The sequence below is a fragment of the Delphinapterus leucas genome, chromosome 20, assembly GCF_059928025.1.
Source record: "Delphinapterus leucas isolate spDelLeu-1000000601 "Yukka" chromosome 20, BTC_Dleu_Yukka2, whole genome shotgun sequence".
NCBI lineage: Eukaryota > Metazoa > Chordata > Mammalia > Artiodactyla > Monodontidae > Delphinapterus > Delphinapterus leucas.
Genome location: NC_143148.1, coordinates 11,874,812 through 11,895,741, shown reverse-complemented (window position 1 = coordinate 11,895,741; position 20,930 = coordinate 11,874,812). Strand labels below are relative to the sequence as shown.

The following is a 20,930-nucleotide window of genomic DNA, read 5'->3' as shown; positions in this document are numbered from 1 at the left end:
TGGTTGAGAGTCCGCCTGCCGATGCAGGGGATACGGGTTCGTGCCCCGCTCCGGGAAGATCCCACATGCCGCGGAGCGGCTGGGCCCGTGAGCCATGGCCGCTGAACCTGAGCGTCTGGAGCCTGTGCTCCGGAACGGGAGAGGCCACAACGGTGAGAGACCTGCGTACCGCAAAAAAATAAAATAAGAAGGGACTGGCTTCATCATAGTTGCTATTGATTGACCTACGGTGTGCCAGGTACCTAGTTGGGAGCTGCAGCGCTTTATCTCCAACATCCAGCAAGGTAGGGGCAAGCGGCTCACTTAAATCACTTGCCCAAGACCTTAAGCCCAGCTAGGACTTTAAATGAAGTCTGTCTCTGAACCCCATGTTCTTTCAACAACTGCGTTCTCCTCCTAAAGCCAGGATCGTTGGATCTAGACCAGGATCTCAAGATCATAGGATCTGAGAGGTGAGCTCATAAGGCTAGAAGCCCAAGTTGGAGAGCTTGAATCAGAGATGAAAGAATCAAGAGGAGGAATCCAAGCTAGAGGTGCCCTTAGAGACAGCACAACCCGTTCAGTGCAGGTGAGGTGCTGGAGGCCCAGAGAGGGGAAGGAGTTCCCCAAGGCTACACAGCTGCTAAGAGATGGAGTGAGAATTGAGGGCTCAGGGCCTGTTGTGGACTGGCTTCACCGTGCAACATCACCCTGTGTAACTCTGAGGGGAAAGGAACTGGAAACTCCTACCCACTCTCCTTTCATCCTCATTTCATGCCAGCCCAGGGTGGGTGGTCCCAAATGATGCCCGTTGGCAGTGAAGAGACAATCCAGGGTTGGGGTACTGGCAGGAAACTGAGGCTCCCGTGGCGGCCTATGGGCAACTGCTCCCTCTCCTGGGTGATGTAAGTCACTCCCTTAGGGTGGGGGCCGCTGGGCTATTTCTGGAAGTTGGGATGAGGCCTGTCTCCTGGCAACATAGATGCAGCTGAGTTGGTGGTGGTGGTGGTGTGATGGAGAAAGAGGGATGTCATCATTGGAGGCAGGAGGGGGGACTCTGACTAGTAGTCTCAGCACCTGATTCTAGTGCCTTCAAAGCACCTCTAGACCGGGTCTATCGTGGATTTAAAAGCACTCAGCTCCAGAGCTGCTCTCCAGGTTATTCCACAGCCCCAGCAGACTTCCTGCCCCAAATTCTGGCTGCGTGGGATGTCACAGGGGGCATCCGGTCTTGAAAATCCCAGCGGCTCCTCTAATCTTTAATGACCCACCTGAATTTATGCACGGTTTCTGCAAGACCATACCCCTGCTCCCTTCTACACCCTCCGGGATCTCTGATAACCAAGTATAAAGCCCTTTATAGATCTCAAGACACTTCATCAATTAATTCATCCCATGAGAGACCCTCTTCTTACCGATAATCTCAGTACTTCCACAGTCCCCCAAAGGTCCTTCCTTATGCTTCTCAACCATCCCTCAGAGATCCCCTCAGTCACCAGCAGTTTCTCACAGTTTCCCACAGACCTTTTACAGACACCCCAAGTCCTCTCTGACTTCACTGGTCTCCAGGAAGACCAGTTCACCTCTTCAAAGACTCCCCTGAGCACCTCCCGACACCCATAGGCCCCTCATAACCACTTACAACCCGCTCTAGCACCCCTCAACAAACGTTCTCAGCTCGTACAGACATTCGGGTAAGATTCCCTCAGACTGACGCCCTCTGACTCCGACGGACCCCAATCCCCTCTGGCGGTTGCCCACGCGCGGCCCACTGCGCATGTCCCACGGGTTCTGGCCCTTAAGTAACCGCTGCTATTCCGCCCTGCTCTTCTGCCCTTGCAGACCTTCTTGGTCCAGTTTAGCATTCCCCAGGTTTTGGAGCTTGACTCGGATTTTTGCTTGTGGACTCCGAGCCGCCGCCAGAGGGCAGCAGACACTGTTTGACTGAGAAACTACTACAATTCCCAGAAGCGCCCGCTCTGGGCTGTGCGTGATGCAGCCTCATTCATTGAGAAGAGAGCGGAAGTGTGACTGCGCTTTGCCTTCTGGTTAATGCAGTTTGAAAAGGCTTTAGCGCTACCGTCTGTCCTACCCCAGTGGTCCGTGTCCGCTGGGAATTGCGGTCAGCTACAGACCGAGTGGACGAGACTTTCTTCAGGCTTCAGAAAGGAGAGGACAATTAGTGTGATCACAGGATCTGATTAAAGTGAAGTCTAGAGACTCCATTTCCCATCATTCCACAAGGCAGGAGGGGTGGAGGGTTATTTCATTCTAGTTCCAAGTACTTCCGGGACGGACACACACACACACCCCACACACACCCCTCTCTTTCCCAGCGCGCTTTGGGGCTACTGTCCTTCCGGGTATGAATCGATAAGTGGGGCGATATAATGCGTGCACAAAACCCAAGGCTACTCCTAGCAGCCGGCTTCCTTCTTTTGGGCCTTTCAGGATCCTGTGATTTAGGAAGCGTGAGGATGCAATAAGCTTAATGGGGGTTCAAGAAAAATTCTATTTTCATTTCTTTCAAACCTCGGCCCAGCCTGCTGGTGCAACCTACATTGCTAGAAAAAGCTAGACAGTATCCGAAGACTGTATTGTCCTGAGAAACCACCGGAAACTTTGTTTCCTAAATCGCTTGCGGGGAGGGTTTTCCTTCCGGATTTGTGGAAACTTGGAACTTGGAGTGTTTGCACTCCATTTTCCAGCAGCCCCTGATAGACTTCGGCTGTTTCTTGGGACCTGGCGGCGGGGCAGGAGGCGTTGAAACTTTCTTCAGTCTCCCCTGGGCAACTGCTGTCTTTCACCTTTCGCTCACGCTCTCCCGAAGGTACCTATTAGACTACACTTCCCGGCAAGCCTATGCAGTCTCGTCTCACAAAGGGTCGGGATCCGGTCTGGACTATTCCCCAGCATGCTTCAGGATCATGGTAGATCCCTCCCCTTCAGTCAGTGGGAAGGCTGCCTTGAACTCCATTTCCCAGAAGACACAAAGGCTCGCTGTAGCAACTGCTCTGAAGCCTCGGTGTTGACTACATTTTCCAGCGGGGACTGCGGCCTAGCGAAACAGGGAGGAGGAATGCTATTCCATTTCCTAGCCTATCTCCGGAACTGCAGTATCCACTTGGGGCTTAGGGATCACATGGGACTCCATTTCCCGGCGTGCTTTGGGAGTAGCTTCACACCTGCAATGCGGTGAGGGCGTGGCGATGACTCCATTTCCCGGCTTGCCTCACGGCCCGATTGCGGCGGGTCCGCGGCCTCCGACTCAATTTCCCAGAGGGCACTTGGCGCTGGTCGGCATACAGCCAATATACTAAGTGAGCGACTGGACTCCGTTTCCCGGATTGCATCACGTCTACACAGCTCATTGATGGAGTACTACATTTCTGAGCCACACCTAGGGACGCGCGGTTGCCGCAATGGAGTGAGTGTGCGACTCTGATCCTACTTCCGAAAGTGCTTCAGGGTCCGCTGTGGGCACAGTCGGTCAACTTATTGACCAGGACTGTGTTTCCCGAGGTGCAGAGCGGCCTATCAACCCCGCGGTCCGCTCTGAGGTCTTTGCGGACTCCATTTCCCGGCGTGCCGCGCGGCTCTCTGTGAGGGCCGACAGCGGCGACGGCGGCGCGCAGAGCCGGCGGACTGCATCTCCCGGCGTGCCGCGCGGCGGGCGCTGGGCCGGAGCCGGAGCCGGAGCCCGAGCGGCGCGGCCTGGAAGAGGCCGGATCCCGGGGGAGGCGGCAGCAGCGGCAGCGGCGGGGGCAACCCGGGCAGCCCGAGCCCCGCGGCCTGGGCCTGCGCTCGGCGCCATGAGCGGTGGCGCGCCTTCGGGGGGCGGCCCTGGGGGCTCGGGCCGGGCGCGGACCAGCTCATTCGCGGAGCCAGGCGGCGGCGGCGGCGGCGGCGGTGGCGGCCCCGGGGGTTCGGCCTCTGGCCCAGGCGGCAGCGGCGGCGGGAAGACGTCAGTCGGAGCCATGGGCGGGGGCGTGGGGGCCTCGAGCTCCGGGGGTGGTCCCAGCGGCAGCGGCGGAGGAGGCAGCGGCGGCCCCGGCGCGGGCACCAGCTTCCCGCCGCCCGGAGTGAAGCTGGGCCGTGAGTACTAGCGTCGCCCGTGGCGGGTGGAGATCGGATCCCTGAAGTCACTTAGACGTCGATCAGGTTTTTCTTTATGCTTAGAGAGGAGCTCGAGGTCACTGTGCCTCCCCAAACTGGGATCTGATCTCTCCCCCATCCCAAAGAAAGGGATTTGGGGGGGTTACCATCACTTGGAGTTTAGAATTAGATTTAGTAATCCTCTAAGAGACAGGGGTCACAGGTTCCTGTTCTTCCAGTACCGAAGTCTTGGGTCCGTGAGCCTTAAAAACAGGGATCCGATGTTGCCAATCATTCGAGAACAGGATCAGGGGTTATTGTCGCTTGCAAATGGGGCTCAAGGGTTATTGTTTCCCAAGAGAAGAAGAATAATATCATTACCATCCAGAAGGAGGGATCTGAATGTGCTCCCCTTCAGAGCATGGGGATTTGGAGTGAATATCACTTAGAAGCAGCGATTTGGGTTTGCTGTGTCCCCAAAGAACAGGGCCAGGGCTTTCCAAACCTGGTACATAGTCACCTTCTGTTTTAAAAGACTACGTCTACTATCATTGTCTGTGCGTAATATGTAGAATTGTACCCCCAATGGTAGAAATTAATGATTGCTGCTTCTTGAGGATAGATTGGAAGTCAGCATACTTTTCAGACCAAGTCCATAGTCAGTATTATTCAAAAAAGATGAGTCAGTGGGTCTCCTTTCACAGAAATGGAATGAGGGCAGGGGAGGGTCCCAGTTCCACCCCATAGAATAGGGATGTGAAGTTATACCTATTTCATTATTCTGAGAAATGATGTCACTGGCTCTGGAAAAATAGCTATGTAGGATCATCTCCCTCCAAAAGATGGTGTCACTGGCCCCTTAGAATGGATTTGATTCATCATTGACCCCTTTTCTTTGGGGAACCTTTCATCAGTTACCCAAAGAAGAGGGATCACTATCCCCCAAGAATGCCGCCAAATTTTGTTGCTATTTACAGAATGGAGTTGGGAATTATAGCTTTCCTTGAAAGCACTGAGGCTGGGATAGCCCCTTGATGATAGAGATCAGGTTCACCATTCTCACTATTAAGTGTTTGTTCATTAGGGACCAGTTACACACAGGATGGGGTCTGGGGCTCTGGACCTCACAGATGAGGTCAGGCCAGTGCTTTTTTCTAGCCCCAAAGTATTTGGGTAAGAGCTAATTGTCCCCCCAACGTGAGAGTTAGGGTACTAGCACTTACTGGAGGAGTCATTCATTTCTGTCACGAGAAACCAGTGGTGAAGTTACCAGTACCACTTAGGGGGGACTTAAGAGATCACTATACCCTGAGCTGTGAGAAAGGTTAGTGCTTTCCTAAAGTAGCATTACCTCAGGGTTACTGCTCTCAAGCAGAAGAGGTTAGGTCAGGCTTTCCCCCAGTGAGGAGGGGGCCACAAGGCAGTTAGCTCATAGTGGATGGATTCAACATCTGGCAGTGCTGGTGCCTCCTCAGATCAGGAGGGACCATTCATTTGCTGCTTACTAGAAGTGGAAATTAGGGGTCACCAACCCTTGAACAGCAAGAGGTTTTATGTGTCAGTATCCTCCCCTATGGGAGGAGTCAGGATTTGGGGTTCCATGAAGGGTAGAGGAGAAAGGGCACTGGGAGGCATCCAGTAGCCATCTTTGAAGATTGGGGAAGGGACAAAGAACCCCCCCCAATGAGCTTCCTGTAGTGACTCCCCTCCCTCTCACAGCCCCACGATGGGGTGGTGGCCAGAGGGGAAAGGTCAGTAGATCTTGTGTTCCCTTTGCTCCCCAGGTGACAGTGGGAAGGTGACCACAGTGGTAGCCACTCTAGGCCAAGGCCCAGAGCGCTCCCAGGAGGTGGCTTACACAGACATCAAAGTGATTGGCAGTGGCTCATTTGGGGTCGTGTACCAGGCACGGCTGGCAGACACGAGGGAATTGGTGGCCATCAAGAAGGTTCTCCAGGACAAGAGGTTCAAGGTAGCTTGGGGGGAACGGGGACAAGGAGGTTTGATTGCACATGACTGGTGAGAGAACTCCAGCAAGAGTGCTGAACTTGGGCTTCCACGGGGGATCTGAGCATGGGCCAGAGAAGAAGGGAGTGAGTTGTATGGAAGATGGGAATGTGGATTCCAGGAGAGTCCAGAGCTGACTTTATTGGGCTTTTGCTGTAAGTGCTTTATAGGTGAGTTTAACTTATGGAAAGATTCTCTGAGGGTAGGTACTGTTGTTATTCCCATTCTAAGTAAGCAGAAACTGGAAACTGAGACTCAGATGAGAGAATTGCCCAAGGTCAAGACTAGAATCTGATTCCCAAGCCCTTCACCTTAACCACTAAGTTACACCCCTGGGGCTTCCCTGGTGGCGCAGTGGTTGAGAGTCCGCCTGCCTATGCAGGGGACGCGGGTTCATGCCCCGATCCCGGAAGATCCCACATGCCCCGGAGCGGCTGGGCTCGTGAGCCATGGCCACTGAGCCTGCGCGTCCGGAGCCTGTGCTCCGCAACGGGAGAGGCCACAGCAGTGTCCGCAACGGGAGAGGCCACAGCAGTGAGAGGCCCGCGTACCGCAAAAAAAAAAAAAAAAAAAAAAAAAAAGTTACACCCCTGCCCAGAGGAGAAAGGAAGCTGGTGGGGCTAATGAGTATGTTTGCGAAGGTCAAGCTCTGCCCTAAGGGTTTGACAGGTGCAGGGAGACGTCCTGCCTGTGCTGCACGTGCCTTGGTTTGGGGCTCTGTCCTGTCTGAGGAAGGAGTACCCTTTCTTCATTCATACAGAGGTGCCCTGTGAGCTAGTAGAGGCCCTTTGGATCCTAGGCTACTCTGGATGTAGGAGAACTGAGCCTAGGCTGAAGGGAACCAGGTCAGAGCCTAGGTCCCGGGCAGTGAGGACTCTCAGGGGAGCTCCAGGGTGCTGCTCAGAATTTGGTTATAGTTGAGTCCCAGAAGTGAGAGGGATCTGAGGATAGGGAGCTCTGAGGCCCTGAGGGGAACAGAGAATAGAGAAGAATGCTGAGACTGGGTCTCCTGGGAAGAGGTTGAGGCTGGATCCCCATTGGGAAGATGAGGATTGGAAGCTTGGAGTCTGGGACTCTGGAACCAAGCCGGGGTCCAAGGGCTCAGATGCCTCTAGTGAAAGCAGTGGGGAGGAGTGGGGACCAGGGTGGACTGGACGGCCACTTCCTGTCTGTTGTTGCTCGCGCCAGGCAGGGAGGTGGGCCTCATGTGGCCACATCACCTGATTTTTAAGGAGAAGCTGGAAAATTTAGATGATATGTGAAGTCATTTGATTGGTAAATCTCAGCAAAAAATCAAGCATCTTTAAAAAGTAGGCTGCAGAAAGCACATAGAAGTGGTCTGAGTTTAGCCCACAGCTTGTGTGTGAGGGGAGTGGGCTGGGGGTGAGGCCTCGGAGCTGGGACGCAGGGAGCCGCTGCTTGGCTCTGTCGGCGGGAGCCGGGGAGTAGAGCTGTGGTGGGGGTGCGGGGAGGGGGCAGGGAGGGCTGGTGGTTTCTGAGGCTGCCTTCCTTTGCCCCGAGAACTGAGAGCTGCAGGAGCCGGGGAGCAGAGCTGTGGTGGGGGTGCGGGGAGGGGGCAGGGAGGGCTGGGAGGGCTGCGGGGAGGGGGCAGGGAGGGCTGGGAGGGCTGCGGGGAGGGGGGCAGGGAGGGCTGGTGGGTTCTGAGGCTGCCTTCCTTTGCCCCGAGAACCGAGAGCTGCAGATTATGCGCAAGCTGGACCACTGCAATATTGTGAGGCTGAGATACTTTTTCTACTCCAGTGGGGAGAAGGTGAGACCTCAGTGCGTGGAGGAGTCCTCCACTTTGACTCCACCCGTTTGCCTGCCTGCTTTCCTCATGACTACTGGTCTCTTCCCCCGTTATTCCCCAAAGACCTTCCCTCCCCCCGTTCCTTGCTCTTTTCTCACAATGCCCCACACCTCTCCTTTGCTCTCTGCAGAAAGACGAGCTTTACCTAAATCTGGTGCTGGAATATGTGCCCGAGACGGTGTACCGGGTGGCCCGCCATTTTACCAAGGCCAAGTTGACCATCCCTATCATCTATGTCAAGGTAGGCAGGCAGGCAGGCAGGCTGCTGGGGCCCAGGCCCACAAAGCCAGGAGCTCCGGACAGACACTCCTGCCTCTGTGGGTTCCCTCATCTCCAAGTTTACGTTGGTCTCTGGAGGCCTCACGTTCCCTGCCCTTGTCCCTATACCCCCAGAGATGGAGCGCGCCAAAGGCAGGGCAGCCCAACCCAAGGCCTGACTCAATCAGGGAGGCAGGCTGACCAGGCTGGGGAGGCTGCTTGGGTCCATACTGGGAGCCCGTTGGTACCAGTTAGTGTTGGTGGAGTTAGCTCAGAATCGAGGTGGGGAACTAGAATGCAGAGGGGAGACGATGAGCTCAGAGTCTTGGCCTTTGGAGCCTTGGCAGAGGGGTGATGGGAGGAGGCAGGGTTGCGGAAAGGTTAGTGCCCACGGAGCCAGGAACGCATGAGTCTTAATTCATCACCTGTGCAGGCTTATTCCCCAGTGCTTGGTGCTGTGCCCTGTATGATACTATCCGTAAGGAGGTGTTTGAACGAATGGATGAGTGTATGGGGTAGGGATGCTGTAGAGAACAAGGCTGGAGCAGCCAGCTGCATTGGGAGGCGGAGGCTGGGTGCGAGTTTGTTGGAGGTTGCATGGGGCCCCATTTTTCCTCCCGCTGGCTTTAAGTACCCCAGGCCTAGGTGAGCCCTGGGGCTCTACCAGTGGTGGGAGCTGTGGGACTTCGCTTCCTGGGAGGCAGTGGTGTGGTTTGTTGAATGTGTCCTGTGGCTGCCTGTGTTCCGGGGCCAGCACTGAGCAGTTCTAGAGGCCCAGTTGACTGAGACCCAGGCCTTGCTCCTGCAGAGCTCTCAGTTTAACAGGGTAGACAGGTGTCATCACAGAGAACTATAAAACTACTAGCAACTGCCATACTGGAAGGAGCACAGGGGATTCTGGAAACAGAGGCCCTGCTTGCTTTGGGAGTGAGAAGGATCAAGGAAGTCTTCTGGGAGGAGACCAGGCACAGGGCAAGAAAGTGGCATCTCTGGCCGAGGGCACTGGGAACAGAGGAGGAGGGGGCCCAAGAAGCATCCCTGAGCAGATATCATGTGCCAGGCACTGGTCTAGGCCCTGGGGGATGCAGCAGTGATGGAACCACAAAGATCCCTGCTCTTTTGGCACTTACATCCTCGTCAGTAGGGAAGAGGGTGGCAGAAAAATCCAGCTGGAGAGGGGCTGGCTCGTGGGTGGTTGTGACTGGTGGGCAGAGGAGGCTGAGCCTTTCCTATAGCCGGTGGATTTGGTGAGGCTCCCCGGCCTGCTTTAAAAGAAGGCCTTCCTGATGTATCTGTCTTACTCATCAGGCTTCTGCTGAAGTGTGTGCTTGAAGCAATGGTTTCCAAAGTATGGACCAGCACCAGCACTAGGGGCTTGTTGCAAATGCCTCATCCTGAACGACTGAATCAGAAACTCTGAGAGTGGGGCCCAGCAGTCCGCAGTCCCTGTTTTAACAAGGCCGCCAAGTGATTCTGGTGCTTGCTAAAGTTTGAGAACCAAGGGGCAGCAAACTGTTTTCAAGTCAGGGAGAGTGGGTGGAAGGGCTCTTCAGGCCAAGATGGTGGAGCAGGGGTGTGCTCTGCGGGGAGAGCTGGGCTGGAGTTCTGCTGTCCCCTGCCTGCCCCAGGTGTACATGTACCAGCTCTTCCGGAGCTTGGCCTACATCCACTCCCAGGGTGTGTGTCACCGCGACATCAAGCCCCAGAACCTGCTGGTGGACCCCGACACCGCTGTCCTCAAGCTCTGCGATTTTGGCAGGTGGGCCTGACCCGGGGTGTGCTGGGTGGCTAAAGGGGCGAGGAGGGATCCCGACCCTTGGCTTGTGTTGACTCCTGCCTACGCATATCTTTCCACAGTGCAAAGCAGCTGGTCCGAGGAGAGCCCAATGTCTCCTACATCTGTTCTCGCTACTACCGGGCCCCAGAGCTGATCTTCGGAGCCACTGACTACACCTCATCCATCGGTCAGATTTGAGGCGGGGGGGGGGGGGCGGGAACAGCAGTCATGGCGGTTTTTGAGTTCTTTCTGTGTGTCTGCCAGGCTCGGTGATGAAAGCTTAACATCTGTTCTTTTAGCCAGTCCTCAAATTCAGGAAGGTGATGCTGTCATACGTGCATTTTACAGTTGAGCAGTCTGAAGCTCAGCGTGGTGAGGCCACCTGCCCGCAGTCACACTGCTGGGACTGGGCAGGGCTGGGCTTTGAAAGCTGACCTGACTCCAGAGTCCATACCAGCTCTGGAACCTCCCAGTCAGTCCTCTCTTCTCAGGCAGGGGGAGGGGTTGACGGTGACCTTGGGGGAATCGGGAGGTAAGGCTTTGCCATCATGAGGGTGTGACCTGCTCACAGGGCCTCCATGTCCTTCCCTGTTGCTGGGGATGACAGCGCCAACTTCCAGGCATTAGGAGAGGGTGTGAAAGTGTTTGGAAGAGAAGTCATCAGCAGTGTGAGGAAACTTCATGGTCCCTAGATGTGAACTTGTGCTGTGGCGGTCAAGGTTCAGACCAGGGAGGGGTGACTACCGGCCTATAGCTATTCCCAAGGGCAGGATAGAGGCCAGAAGTGAGTAAGGCAGCCCACTTAATGCTTTACCTTCCTGAGGCCCAAAGAACACAGGTACCTGTTCTTGGCCTGTTGATCTGTCCTCTGAAGCTAGAGGCAGCGAAAAGGCTTATTGGGGTCACAGAGTGGAGAGAGGCAACGGAAACATCTAGGCTGGAGAGTGCAGTGCAGTCAGGTCGACTTGGAGCTTCAAAGCCAGGCACCTGTGTTCCTAAGCTGTGTGTGAGCTTGAGCAAGGCACTTCCTCTCTGAGCTGAGAAAATGGGGCTCCCTGGCATCTCTCAGGATGACCATGAAGGATAGAAATGTATGCCAGGCGATGGGCATGGTAGCTCTGACCCTGCCCCATTCCTCTTCAGATGTGTGGTCAGCTGGCTGCGTACTGGCCGAGCTCCTCCTGGGCCAGCCCATCTTCCCTGGGGACAGTGGGGTAGACCAGCTGGTGGAGATCATCAAGGTGAGGGCAGGGCCAGGGTGGGCAGGGATTGGGCTAAGCACTAAGGGCCTTGGCTCAGACCCCCCCCTTTCCCTACAGGTGCTGGGAACACCAACCCGGGAACAGATTCGAGAGATGAACCCCAACTACACGGAGTTCAAGTTCCCCCAGATTAAAGCTCACCCCTGGACAAAGGTGGGGCAGGGCTAGGGGCTCAGGCAGCATGGCTGAGGTCCCCATTGGAGGCCAACCGGTCTGGGGACCTGGCTAGAGTCATGGCTCAGTAGTGGGTCAGTAAATTTCATCACATTTCAAAGTTTATGGAATGTCCCATACTCTAAAAGTCGAGGACCCACAGTAAATGCAAGAGTCCTGTTTTTCTGGTGGGGAAACACGCTCACGGCAGGGCCCATACAGTCAAGGGACCTGAGCGGGTTGCTCATCTAATACAAACTGACCTCCCCTCAGAGGCCGGGCCTCAGTTGCCTCATGTGGAAAGTGGGCTTGTGGGAGGTGGGCAGGAGTATACCAGGGCCCAGGGCGTCTCACCCTTGTCACCTCTGCCCCCTCCACCCCCCCAAGGTGTTCAAATCCCGAACGCCACCTGAGGCCATCGCGCTCTGCTCTAGCCTGCTGGAGTACACACCGTCCTCAAGGCTCTCCCCGCTGGAAGCCTGTGCCCACAGCTTCTTTGATGAACTGCGATGTCCTGGAACCCAGCTCCCCAACAACCGCCCGCTTCCCCCTCTCTTCAATTTCAGTCCTGGCGGTGAGGGCACAGCCTGGGATCTGGGTTGTTGGAGGGGCAGCCAAAGATTGTCAAGAGCTTGGTGTCGAAGACAGGAGTGGGGAGCTGAGGGTGGGCTGCAAGGCAGTCCTGGGGCTCAGGAAATACCCCCGATTCCGGGAGACCCAAACCGACTTCATCTGCACTCTGCAATCCTCCTGTGTTAGGCTCTTGCCAGTTTTTCATTTAAAGTGTTCAGTGGCTACGTGTGTCCCAGGCAACTGGCCTTGCCCAGAGCTGGGTCCCTATTTGGTGCCCCTTTCTAACCTCGACTGGGTCTCCAGGTGCCCTGTCCCCTGACTAGGCATGTCCATTCCTGTCTCTAGAACTCACCATCCAACCATCTCTCAACGCCATTCTCATCCCTCCTCACTTGAGATCCCCGGCGGGCACTGCCTCCCTTACCCCATCCTCACAAGGTAAGTTGGGGGGCCATCTTCTGAGCATTAAAGCTGCATTTCTCTGCCTGGGGTGGGGATGGGTCTGTTCTCTGTTCTCACAACCACTGCGTTTCCTGCAAAATTGTAGACATTCTGACAGAAAGTGTATTTTACATGTGAATGGCCACCTTTGTGAGGCATTATTGCCTGTATTTGTGTTTAAATGCAAACTGGAAAACCAAAGACATAAGTTTAGCCTGCACAAACAAAAAGTTAAATTTGTTGCTCACAGTAAAAAAACAGGGGCCATTTTATGTACAAATCCAGATTTCCTCTTTCTCTTGGGGAAGAAAATAAGACTGGGCAGCAGTGGGCCTGCCTCTGCTCAGGGCAGTATTACCAGCTGGAGCTGAGTTCCAGCTGCCCCTGTTCTGTGGGGCCTGGCTTTCTGGTGAGTCACTCAATGACCAACCTGGCCCTTTGGCATTTGAGTTTGCAACCCTAGACCTAAAGTGACAGCTTTCCATTTCTAATGTAGCATCTCACACCAGCTTCCTACTCTTGGTGGTGGGGGGGGGGGGGCGGTGGCTAAAAGGCAAAGGCTAACTGTCTGCTCCTTCCTTCCCCCTCAGCTTTAAGTGAGGCTCAGACCGGCCCGGACTGGCAGTCGACCGATGCCACAGCTCCCCTCACTAACTCTTCCTGAGGGTGCCACCAACTACCCTTCCATCTGGGAGCCCCCAGTGGGGCTGGGAAGGGGGGCCATAGCCTGTCAAGCTCCTGCCCTGACCGGGCCCCTAGACTAGAGGGCAGAGGTAAATGAGTCCCTATCCCCACCTCCAGTCCCTCCCTCACCAGCCTCACCCCTGTGGTGGGCTTTTTAAGAGGATTTTAACTGGTTGTGGGGAGGGAAGAGAAGGAAGGACCAGGGATTTTGGCAGGGGGGCGGCATGAGGACCTCCTACCCCCTCAGCTCCCTCCCCTCCCCCCAGGTCTCCACCTCCTCCAACCCCCCTCCCCTCCTGTATCCCTTGTAAATAGAACCAGACCAGCCCTTCTCCTCCTCTTCCCTTCCCTGGCCCCCGGGTGTAAATAGATTGTTATAATTTTTTTCTTAAAGAAAATGTCGATTCGCACCGTCCAAACTGGCCCTTTCCCTTCCAACAGCTGTGTCCCCCGCTCCTGTCCTCTGCCCCTAAGGCCTCCTCCCTCTTCTCCCCATCCTGGAGGGCAGGGGCAGTGGGGGAGCCCCTGATGTCTTAGTTTCCACAGTAAGGTTTGCCTGTGTACAGACCTCCGTTCAATAAATTATTGGCATGAAAACCTGCTTGCTGTCTGGACACTTGTTTTCACAGAGGTGAGGGAGGTGCCTGGGGGGCTCTCCGGGGACAGGAGTGGGCTGCATCTCAGGCAGGGGAACAGGGTGGGATGAACCCAGGCTGGCCCTGGCTCAGGTGCCCAAGCTTCCTGTGCTCCAGCCCTCCTCTGCACATGTGATGAGCTAGCTCTGGCTTACCCACTGCAGCACAAATCATCTGATTCCACTGAGGGAGGGAAGCACTGTCATTCCCAGGTGACTGGTGAGAGAACTGGCCATCAGATAGGTCAAGGCCACAGAGTATAGGTGGCAAAGTCAAGGTTTGAACAAAGGGCTCCCTATCTTATAGCCTGAGCTACCTGCCACTTCAGGGGGACACAGGACGATGGGGGGTGGGTCACTCAGGCCAAGACAACCTTGGTATAGACTCTTAGTGGGCACGGATGGGGGCAGAGGAGCTGTCCCCAAACCCTAGCAGTTCCCCAAGCCTTCATTTCCGTCTTAAACGAGGCCCCACCTGGCCCACCTCTTTAGGGATGCTGGGAAGTGACAACCCTGGGAAGGCTGTCGCAGAGAGTATGGTTTTTTCTCTTGCTTTGAAAACATGCTGGGGCCAGGTGGTGGGGCCACGGGCAGAGGAAAATGGCATCTCCTCCACATGGTGCCAATGGTAGGCGAGGGCAGGAGGCCCTAAAAGTAAAAGGGAGCCTGGACAGGAGCAACCGACATGTCCTCCACTGGACTCCATTTGTGAAGAAAAAGGGAGAAGAGTTTTGAACATATCCCAGAGGGTGTTCGGGGACTGTTCTGTAGCATCTGGGCTCCGCTGTCTGCGTAGGCAAGCCCCAGGGGCATCTGTATACCGCCCAGAGCAAACCCTGGCCCGCCCTGCTCAACGCCATCCAGCTGTCACCTTGTTTGTAGGATGAACACATAGAGCAAGTGGACTGGGTAAGAGAAGGAGGGCTGGTCTGGACAAGGGGCTAACCTCGGGCTCCTGTGGACCCCTTCCGGCTGCTCACACCCAGTGGGCCATGAGGTCACTGAGGGTGTCCTACACCCTCCTCCCACCCCCATGGCCTCTGCGCAGGTCTGGCCCCATCCTCTACTTCCTGGACCATCTCCAGTTTCCCCTGCCCAACCCTGATGCCAGGGAGCCCTAACCCCACCTATGACCCTCACCCCATCCCATCCCCCACACTGCCCCAACTTCTTAGCCTGGCTTTCAAGGCCTTCCCAGGTCTAGGCTTCCCTCCTTCCCTGCCTTGTCGCCCCTCCTCTGCCCAGGCTCCCTCCCAGACAGCTCAGCTGCAGCCACGTCCTGGTGCACCTGTCTGAGTACCCTGGTCAGCAGAGGCCTGAGACAAGCCTTCCCGATGGACCTGCCATAAATCATCTACTTTCATTTGAAGAGGGAAGGATTGTCAGCCCAGGTAACCTTTGAAAAGGTTGGGGATTCCTTCCTGTTGCCAAGACGTTTTATCTTTTGAGGCCCCTTAAACCCCAATTGCTCTGTGACAATGGCTCACTTTTCCTCGTTACCGTGACTCCTCCTCTGAGCCCCCGCCCCCTGCAGTGGTTTCAGGTCACAGTCAGTTCACAGCTGTATCAGTTACAGATATGGGCTAAAAGGACCCCATGGATTCAAATCTTGGCCAATGCCTCTGCCCAGCTATGAGATCTTGGGTGAGTCTCTGTCCCCGTTTTCTCACTTGGGATAATACTGAGATCACCTCACAGGCCCGCTGAGATCATTATACATGTATAGTGCTAACTGCAGTGCCTGCCATGGCCGGGCAGTCAAATGTTTGCTGTTATTGTAGCTGTCAATAACTGGACGACCTCCAAGTATAGCAAGAACTCACCCTCCTTGCGGTGCTGCCTGCCTGGAATATTTTCTTTGTCTTCCACTAGCAGATTTCTACTTTTTCTTCAAAGATTAACTCCTTTAGGAAGTCTCTGACTCCTGATCTACCATGGAGGTTTGTTCCCTGCTCTGGGATCCTACTGTCCCTGCACATCCCCGCTGCAGCTCTGAGGGTCCTGGGGCTGAGATCCATCTGCCCCCACTTGGGCAGGGCAGAGGCCTGATTCGTCTCTGGCCCCCAGCACACGGGAGGGATGCCTTAGAACACCCAGGCTGAATAAATCAACAAGACATTCAGAGAGCAAGGCCATCTGTATTTGTGGGTGTTCCTCCTACCACACTGCGTGGCTCCTGGGGCAGAGCCCACGTCTGACTCATCCCTGGGTTTCCAACATCACCCACCTGCAGCTGAATACCGGGGTACCTATAGATTGCCCTCCACGTTGTCAAAAGTGAGATCAAGGAAGCCCAGAGAAGTCAAGTGCCTTCTTCCACCAGGCAGAGCCAAGTCCTGGGAGCCCAGAGTCCAGAGAAGGCTAGGGCTGGGGGGACAAGCAGAGGATGTGAAGAGGTATGTGACAGGGCCCAGCACAGAGCTGGCACATGGTTGGGGCTCAGGAAAGGTTACCTGATGTTGCTGGGCACCAGGGTGATGCAAAGAGCCTTGGAGAACCCCGCTTTGCAACGCAGTGGGGTGACCGGGACACATCATATCGTGTCTCAGAGCTTCAGCATCCCCTCAGGCAGAGAAAGGTGACGCCTGGTGGGGCCATTCTGAGGAGTGAGTGGGTAAGAGGCCAGGGTGGGTGAATGCTGGCACCCGGTGGGCGCCAGAGTGGCTTGCCAGGGCGTGGCCCCCTTTCTCCCCAGAGGTGCCCACACTTGATTCTGCAACCAAACTCTTTTATTGTTGCTCTTCAGCTGTGTCACACAAAGGCCGTGTCCAATTGCAACAGCCCGCTCGCTTCAGTGGCCCCCAGTGCCGCCTGGCACAGCTGCAGCGTGTCCACAAGTGCCAGTGGCTGGGATGTCTCGATGATGGCAATGGTCTCCCCGAGCTCGGTGCACATGATAGTCTGCTGAGGCTCGGGGGGCGGGGGCGGGGCAGGAGGGGGTGATCTGGGAGGCTGCAGTGTCATCGTCCGAGCTTGGGCGTGGACCCGCTGATGCAGTCGCAGGCCCGCCATGGCACGGAACCAGCGGCCGCAGGTCCCGCAGTAGTAGGGGCTCTTGTTGTAGAGACCGGTGATGGGGAGGCGGGGCGCACGGGCAAAGGCGACTGGCCGCAGGTGCAGCCTCCGGTGCTGCTGCAGGTTAGAGCTCTGCGTGAAGCGCTTGCCACAGTCCAGGCACTGGTAGGGACGCACACCCGTGTGGGTCAGCTGGTGGCGGCTGAGGTTGGCCAGAGAAGCAAAAGTCTTGCCACAGGAATGGCACTGGAAGGGCCTCTCGCCCGTGTGCGTCCGCAGATGGTTGCGCACATGGACCAGCTTCTTGAAGCCCTTGCCGCAGACACCACAGCGGTGTCGCCGCTCAGGGGGCCCATGGACCGCGCGCCGGTGCCGGGAGAGCCGGGAGGCGGAGGCAAAGGACTTGGTGCACTGCGGGCAGGGCAGCTGGGCAGGTGGGGCAGGGGGCAGCGCGGGGGGCGTGGGCTCGGCAGGAGCCGGGGAGGCGGCCGCCGCCGCTGCCGCCGCCATGGGAGGTGCCCCGCTCTTGCCAGCGTGAGTGCGCCGGTGGTAGAGGAACTTGGTCATGTTGCTGAATGTTTTGCCGCAGCGGCAGCGGTGCAGTGGGTTGGCGGTGTGGGCCCGCCGGTGGGCCACCAACGTGAGTTCTGTGCTGAAGCCACGGCCGCAGTCCACGCAGAGGTAGCGGGCTTCGCCGCGGTGCAGCCGCAGGTGCTGCTCCAGTGAGGCTGCTTTCTTGAAGACCTTGGAGCAGGTCGTACATTCGTGTGTGCCACCAACATGGGCCCGCCCGTGAGCCAGAAGCCGGTTTGCCGAGCTGAAGCTGCGCTGGCACTGGCTGCAGTGGAAGGGGTGAGCCGCTGACGCTGGGCCACGGGACGCCCGCCGGTGGCGCCGGCGTGCCCCTGCTGAGGTGCAGCGTTGAGGACAATCCTCACAGCCCTGGGCCTCGCTGGCTGTGGACTTGTCAGCTCCCTTAGCATCATCACCAACCTCTGCTGCTGCCTCTTCCTCGTCCTCTGTCTCTTCATCGTCATCTTCTTCATCCTCACCCTCCTCCTCCTCCTCTAGCCCGTTGCGCTCTTCTTTCTCTAGGGAGTCAAAGTGAGTGCCCTGGTGCTCCAAGAACTCCTCAGGGGTGGTACACAGGGCAGAGCACTCAGGACACTCATAGGGCTCCATCTTGACTTCGGGTGGAGCAGGGGGTGGAGGTGGGGAGGGGAGGGGAGGCAGAGGAGGCGGCACCGGAGGTTTAGCTGCTGCAGCAGCAGAAAGGTGCCGGGCCTTCCGATGAGCCACCCACAGCTCAGGCGAGGGAAACAGCTCCTGGCAGTCTCCACACTGGTACTGGATCTGGCTTGCAGACTCCCGCAGGTGGGCATCCTGGTGGGCCAGGAGCTCGCTGGGGGAGAGGATGAGCTGGCTGCACTCACCGCACTGGAAAGGCCCATCCTCAGTGCCTGGCACCAGCTCCGGCTCCAGGCCAGTGTCCTGGGTGGTCAGCGCCTCCTCCTCTGTGACAGTGGGCACATGCTGCTCCTGGTGTGAGAGGACTTCTTCCAGTGTGTTGTAGAGGCTGCCACATTCAGAGCACATGAACTGGAAGAAGAGGGATGAGGCAAGGGCCTCCCCAGGTGTCATCTCAGTCACCTCCGTTAACATCTCCATTTTCTCCCCTAACATCGGTGTTGACATCTCCACTGCCCCTGGTGACATCTGTGTTGGCATCTCAGCCACTTCAGCTGCCTCAGCCACCACCTCTGCCATTGTGCGAAAGGCAGTACCTGGAGAAAGAAGGGAGTGCCTAGTGAGACCAGGAACTCAAGGGGAGGGGGGATGTCTCAGGAGTTCCCTTGCTCATCCCATCACTCACCAGCCTCTAACAATCAGCAAGTCTGGATCCAATATTTATATCTCAGTCTTCAGTGAGCCTGTGACCCTGTAGCTGAACTGCACCCCATGGCAGCCAGGTATCTGCAGAAGAGAGACAGCCCTTCTCAGTCTGGCCTCTGATGCCACCCTCCTTACCCAGAGGGCTGGTCACACCCTTTGCAAGAACAGAATGTGTCTTTTGGGGTCTCTTGGCCTTGGCCTGTGCAGTTTCCTCTCTGTGCAGCATCTTTCCTCTATCTACTTGTACACAGAGAGATGTAGCAAGGTGTTTAAGAGCATAGGCTCTGGATAAGACTGCCCTTGGGTTGAATCTGAGCTCCACCACTTACTTCATCTCTCAGAGACTGCATTCTCATCTGTGAAATGGACTAAAAGTAGTACTGACCACAAAGTCCCTGGTACTTTGTAAAGCTTAGATAGAACCATTACTTGTAATTCTCCAGAAATGTTGTTTTTGAACCTAAGTCTTTGATGCTGCTATTCCTTCTGCCAACGAAGTTCTCTCTTCTTTTCTAGCAAACTCTACATCCACAGGGTGGTGGCCACTCCCTCCTCCTTGGGGTTCTTACAGTATACTGTGCCACCTCCATCATAGCAAATATCATGAACTTGGGATAGAGTCTGTGCTCCTCTCACCAGACTGAGCCTGCCGGCAGGGCAGGTCTGATTTATTGTAGGGGCTGCTGTCACCAACAAAGCCACTGACCAAGGACAGGGATTTTAACTTTTGAACTTCCCTCTACGTGCCCCATCTCTCCCTCTACAGGTGTGGGCTCAACCTAACGCAGGCCCCTTCACACAACAGGGGCTCAGAGTCCCTACAGCAAATGACTGCCGCCCATGCAGGCCCAAGCAGTAATGTTCCAAATATAATCCCCACCACCTCCATCTCTTCTTCAACTCATCTGTTAGTGCCAGAGGGCAGGTGGAGTTCGGCTTCCAGCTCTGCACACAAAAGTTGCTCATGTGTAGCTAGCTCCCAGAGGTCTCACCATAATAAACACTGAGTAGATTCGGTGAATGAATTATGCTCCCTCCAGGAAGTGTGGCCCCGAGAGTTTAACTGTCCTTGTGCACATTCCACTTTTCCCACCAGACCAGCCCTCCTATTAGACTGTGAATTCCCACAATAACAAGGCCCAGCACAGGGCCCTGCTATCAGCTGTCCTTAAGTAAATGACTCACTGAAAGCCCAAGAGCTAAACTTTCCAACTCCCTCACTAATTTTTGAGTTGCTCAGGCCCTGGCACACAAAAGCCATTCAATAACGGACCTTCCTGGAAACAGTCAACCAGGGGCCTGACAGTTCAGCTTTGCATCGTTTACAGCACCACTCCCAACAGAGAACTCTCCTCCAGCGAGGCCCAGTGCCTGGTGCAAGGCTTACACAAAACAGGCACCCAGTAAATGTCTAGAAGATGGCCCGAAGGACCTGATATTTGGACTCTCCTAGTCTGCATTCCCCATTTCCCAATCCTGGATTGTGAATTATTGGGGGAACGGATGGGTTTTTGTTATGCAGTAGACCAATAAAAGTCCTTCCAGGAAAGAACCCACCAGGGCCCTGGAAGTTCAACTTTCCTGAGACACATCCCTTTTCTCTGACCAGACTTATCAACTACGCAACCTGAGAGTTCCCTGCAAACGGTGGGGGCCGGGCGAGCTCGAGCGTAGGGTCCTGCACACCTCAGGCGCTCTATCAACGGTCCAGGGCACAGAGGAAGCAGCACTCTCTTTCCACGCCGCGTCGCTCCCGCCCTAGCGCAGGCCCCAAAGCTCCTCGACCCCCGGAGTCCCCCTCGTTCTCCCTCCGCCCTCTCCGTAAGCCCAGCTCTCTCTTCCCCGGCCCGCCCCGCGGCGCCCTCACCCGTCTCTCTCGCCTCCTGCAGCCCCGCCGCTCTTGACACAGACCCTCAGCTCCAGGCGTGTGGGACCCCCTCACTATCCACGCCTCCCATTGGGCGCTGCCCTTACCCGCGGCGGCCAATCAGAGCCGAAAGCGGAGGGCACGCGCTCCTGCGCCTGCGTATGGACGATTAGGCGGGGCTCGGCGAGTTTCTCCACGCACACAACGGGGCCCTGTGGGCGGGGCTCCGGGCTCGGAGAAGCGCCTGCGCAGTTCTTCGGGCCGCTCCTCCGCCAAGTCTGAAAGTTAAGTGGAGATAAGTGAACATCACTGGAAAGCAAGGATCATGGAGTGGACTGTGTGGCGGGAGACCTTGACAGAACTGTCATTTCATAGCTAAAGACACAGAGCATCTCTGAGAGCACAGCTTTGGAGTCAAGCATACTTGGGGTACTTCCCCTCTCTGGGCCTCACTTTTACTCCTATGTAAAATGGGCTTGAAT

The 20,930-nt window shown here is 56.1% G+C and overlaps 2 protein-coding genes across 4 annotated transcripts; one reads left to right on the top strand and one right to left on the bottom strand.

The window, feature by feature from the left end:
• The first annotated feature begins 3,416 nt into the window (after positions 1-3,416).
• Positions 3,417-13,640, top strand: GSK3A (glycogen synthase kinase 3 alpha). Its single transcript, XM_022585553.3, has 11 exons — positions 3,417-4,074; positions 5,859-6,046; positions 7,769-7,852; positions 8,022-8,132; positions 9,778-9,908; positions 10,007-10,113; positions 11,070-11,167; positions 11,246-11,341; positions 11,729-11,915; positions 12,260-12,352; positions 12,946-13,640. The coding sequence occupies exons 1-11, from the start codon at positions 3,792-3,794 to the stop codon at positions 13,017-13,019; spliced, it is 1,452 nt and encodes a 483-aa protein (XP_022441261.1). The 5' UTR covers positions 3,417-3,791; the 3' UTR covers positions 13,020-13,640.
• Positions 13,641-15,678: 2,038 nt separating this feature from the next.
• Positions 15,679-20,575, bottom strand: ZNF526 (zinc finger protein 526). Of its 3 annotated transcripts, XM_022585552.2 has the most exons (3): positions 20,449-20,575; positions 18,562-18,662; positions 15,680-18,472 (listed from the first exon to the last, which is right to left on the bottom strand). In XM_022585552.2, the coding sequence occupies exon 3, from the start codon at positions 18,453-18,455 to the stop codon at positions 16,425-16,427; it is 2,031 nt and encodes a 676-aa protein (XP_022441260.1). In that variant the 5' UTR covers positions 18,456-18,472; positions 18,562-18,662; positions 20,449-20,575; the 3' UTR covers positions 15,680-16,424. The 3 variants fall into 3 exon arrangements, with proteins under 3 accessions (XP_089758907.1, XP_022441260.1, XP_089758906.1); XM_089902781.1 differs by lacking the exon at positions 18,562-18,662 and having other exon boundaries at positions 15,679-18,472; positions 20,449-20,533; XM_089902780.1 differs by lacking the exon at positions 20,449-20,575 and having other exon boundaries at positions 18,562-20,402.
• Positions 20,576-20,930: the final 355 nt, after the last annotated feature.

Excerpts from the sequence above, each read along its gene's own strand:
- ZNF526 (XM_022585552.2), bottom strand. The coding sequence starts at position 18,455 with ATGGCAGAGGTGGTGGCTGAGGCAGCTGAAGTGGCTGAGATGCCAACA.
- GSK3A (XM_022585553.3), top strand. The coding sequence starts at position 3,792 with ATGAGCGGTGGCGCGCCTTCGGGGGGCGGCCCTGGGGGCTCGGGCCGG. Across the intron at positions 6,047-7,768 it reads TCCAGGACAAGAGGTTCAAG|AACCGAGAGCTGCAGATTAT; the intron begins GTAGCTTGGGGG and ends CTTTGCCCCGAG. Across the intron at positions 11,916-12,259 it reads CTTCAATTTCAGTCCTGGCG|AACTCACCATCCAACCATCT; the intron begins GTGAGGGCACAG and ends TCCTGTCTCTAG.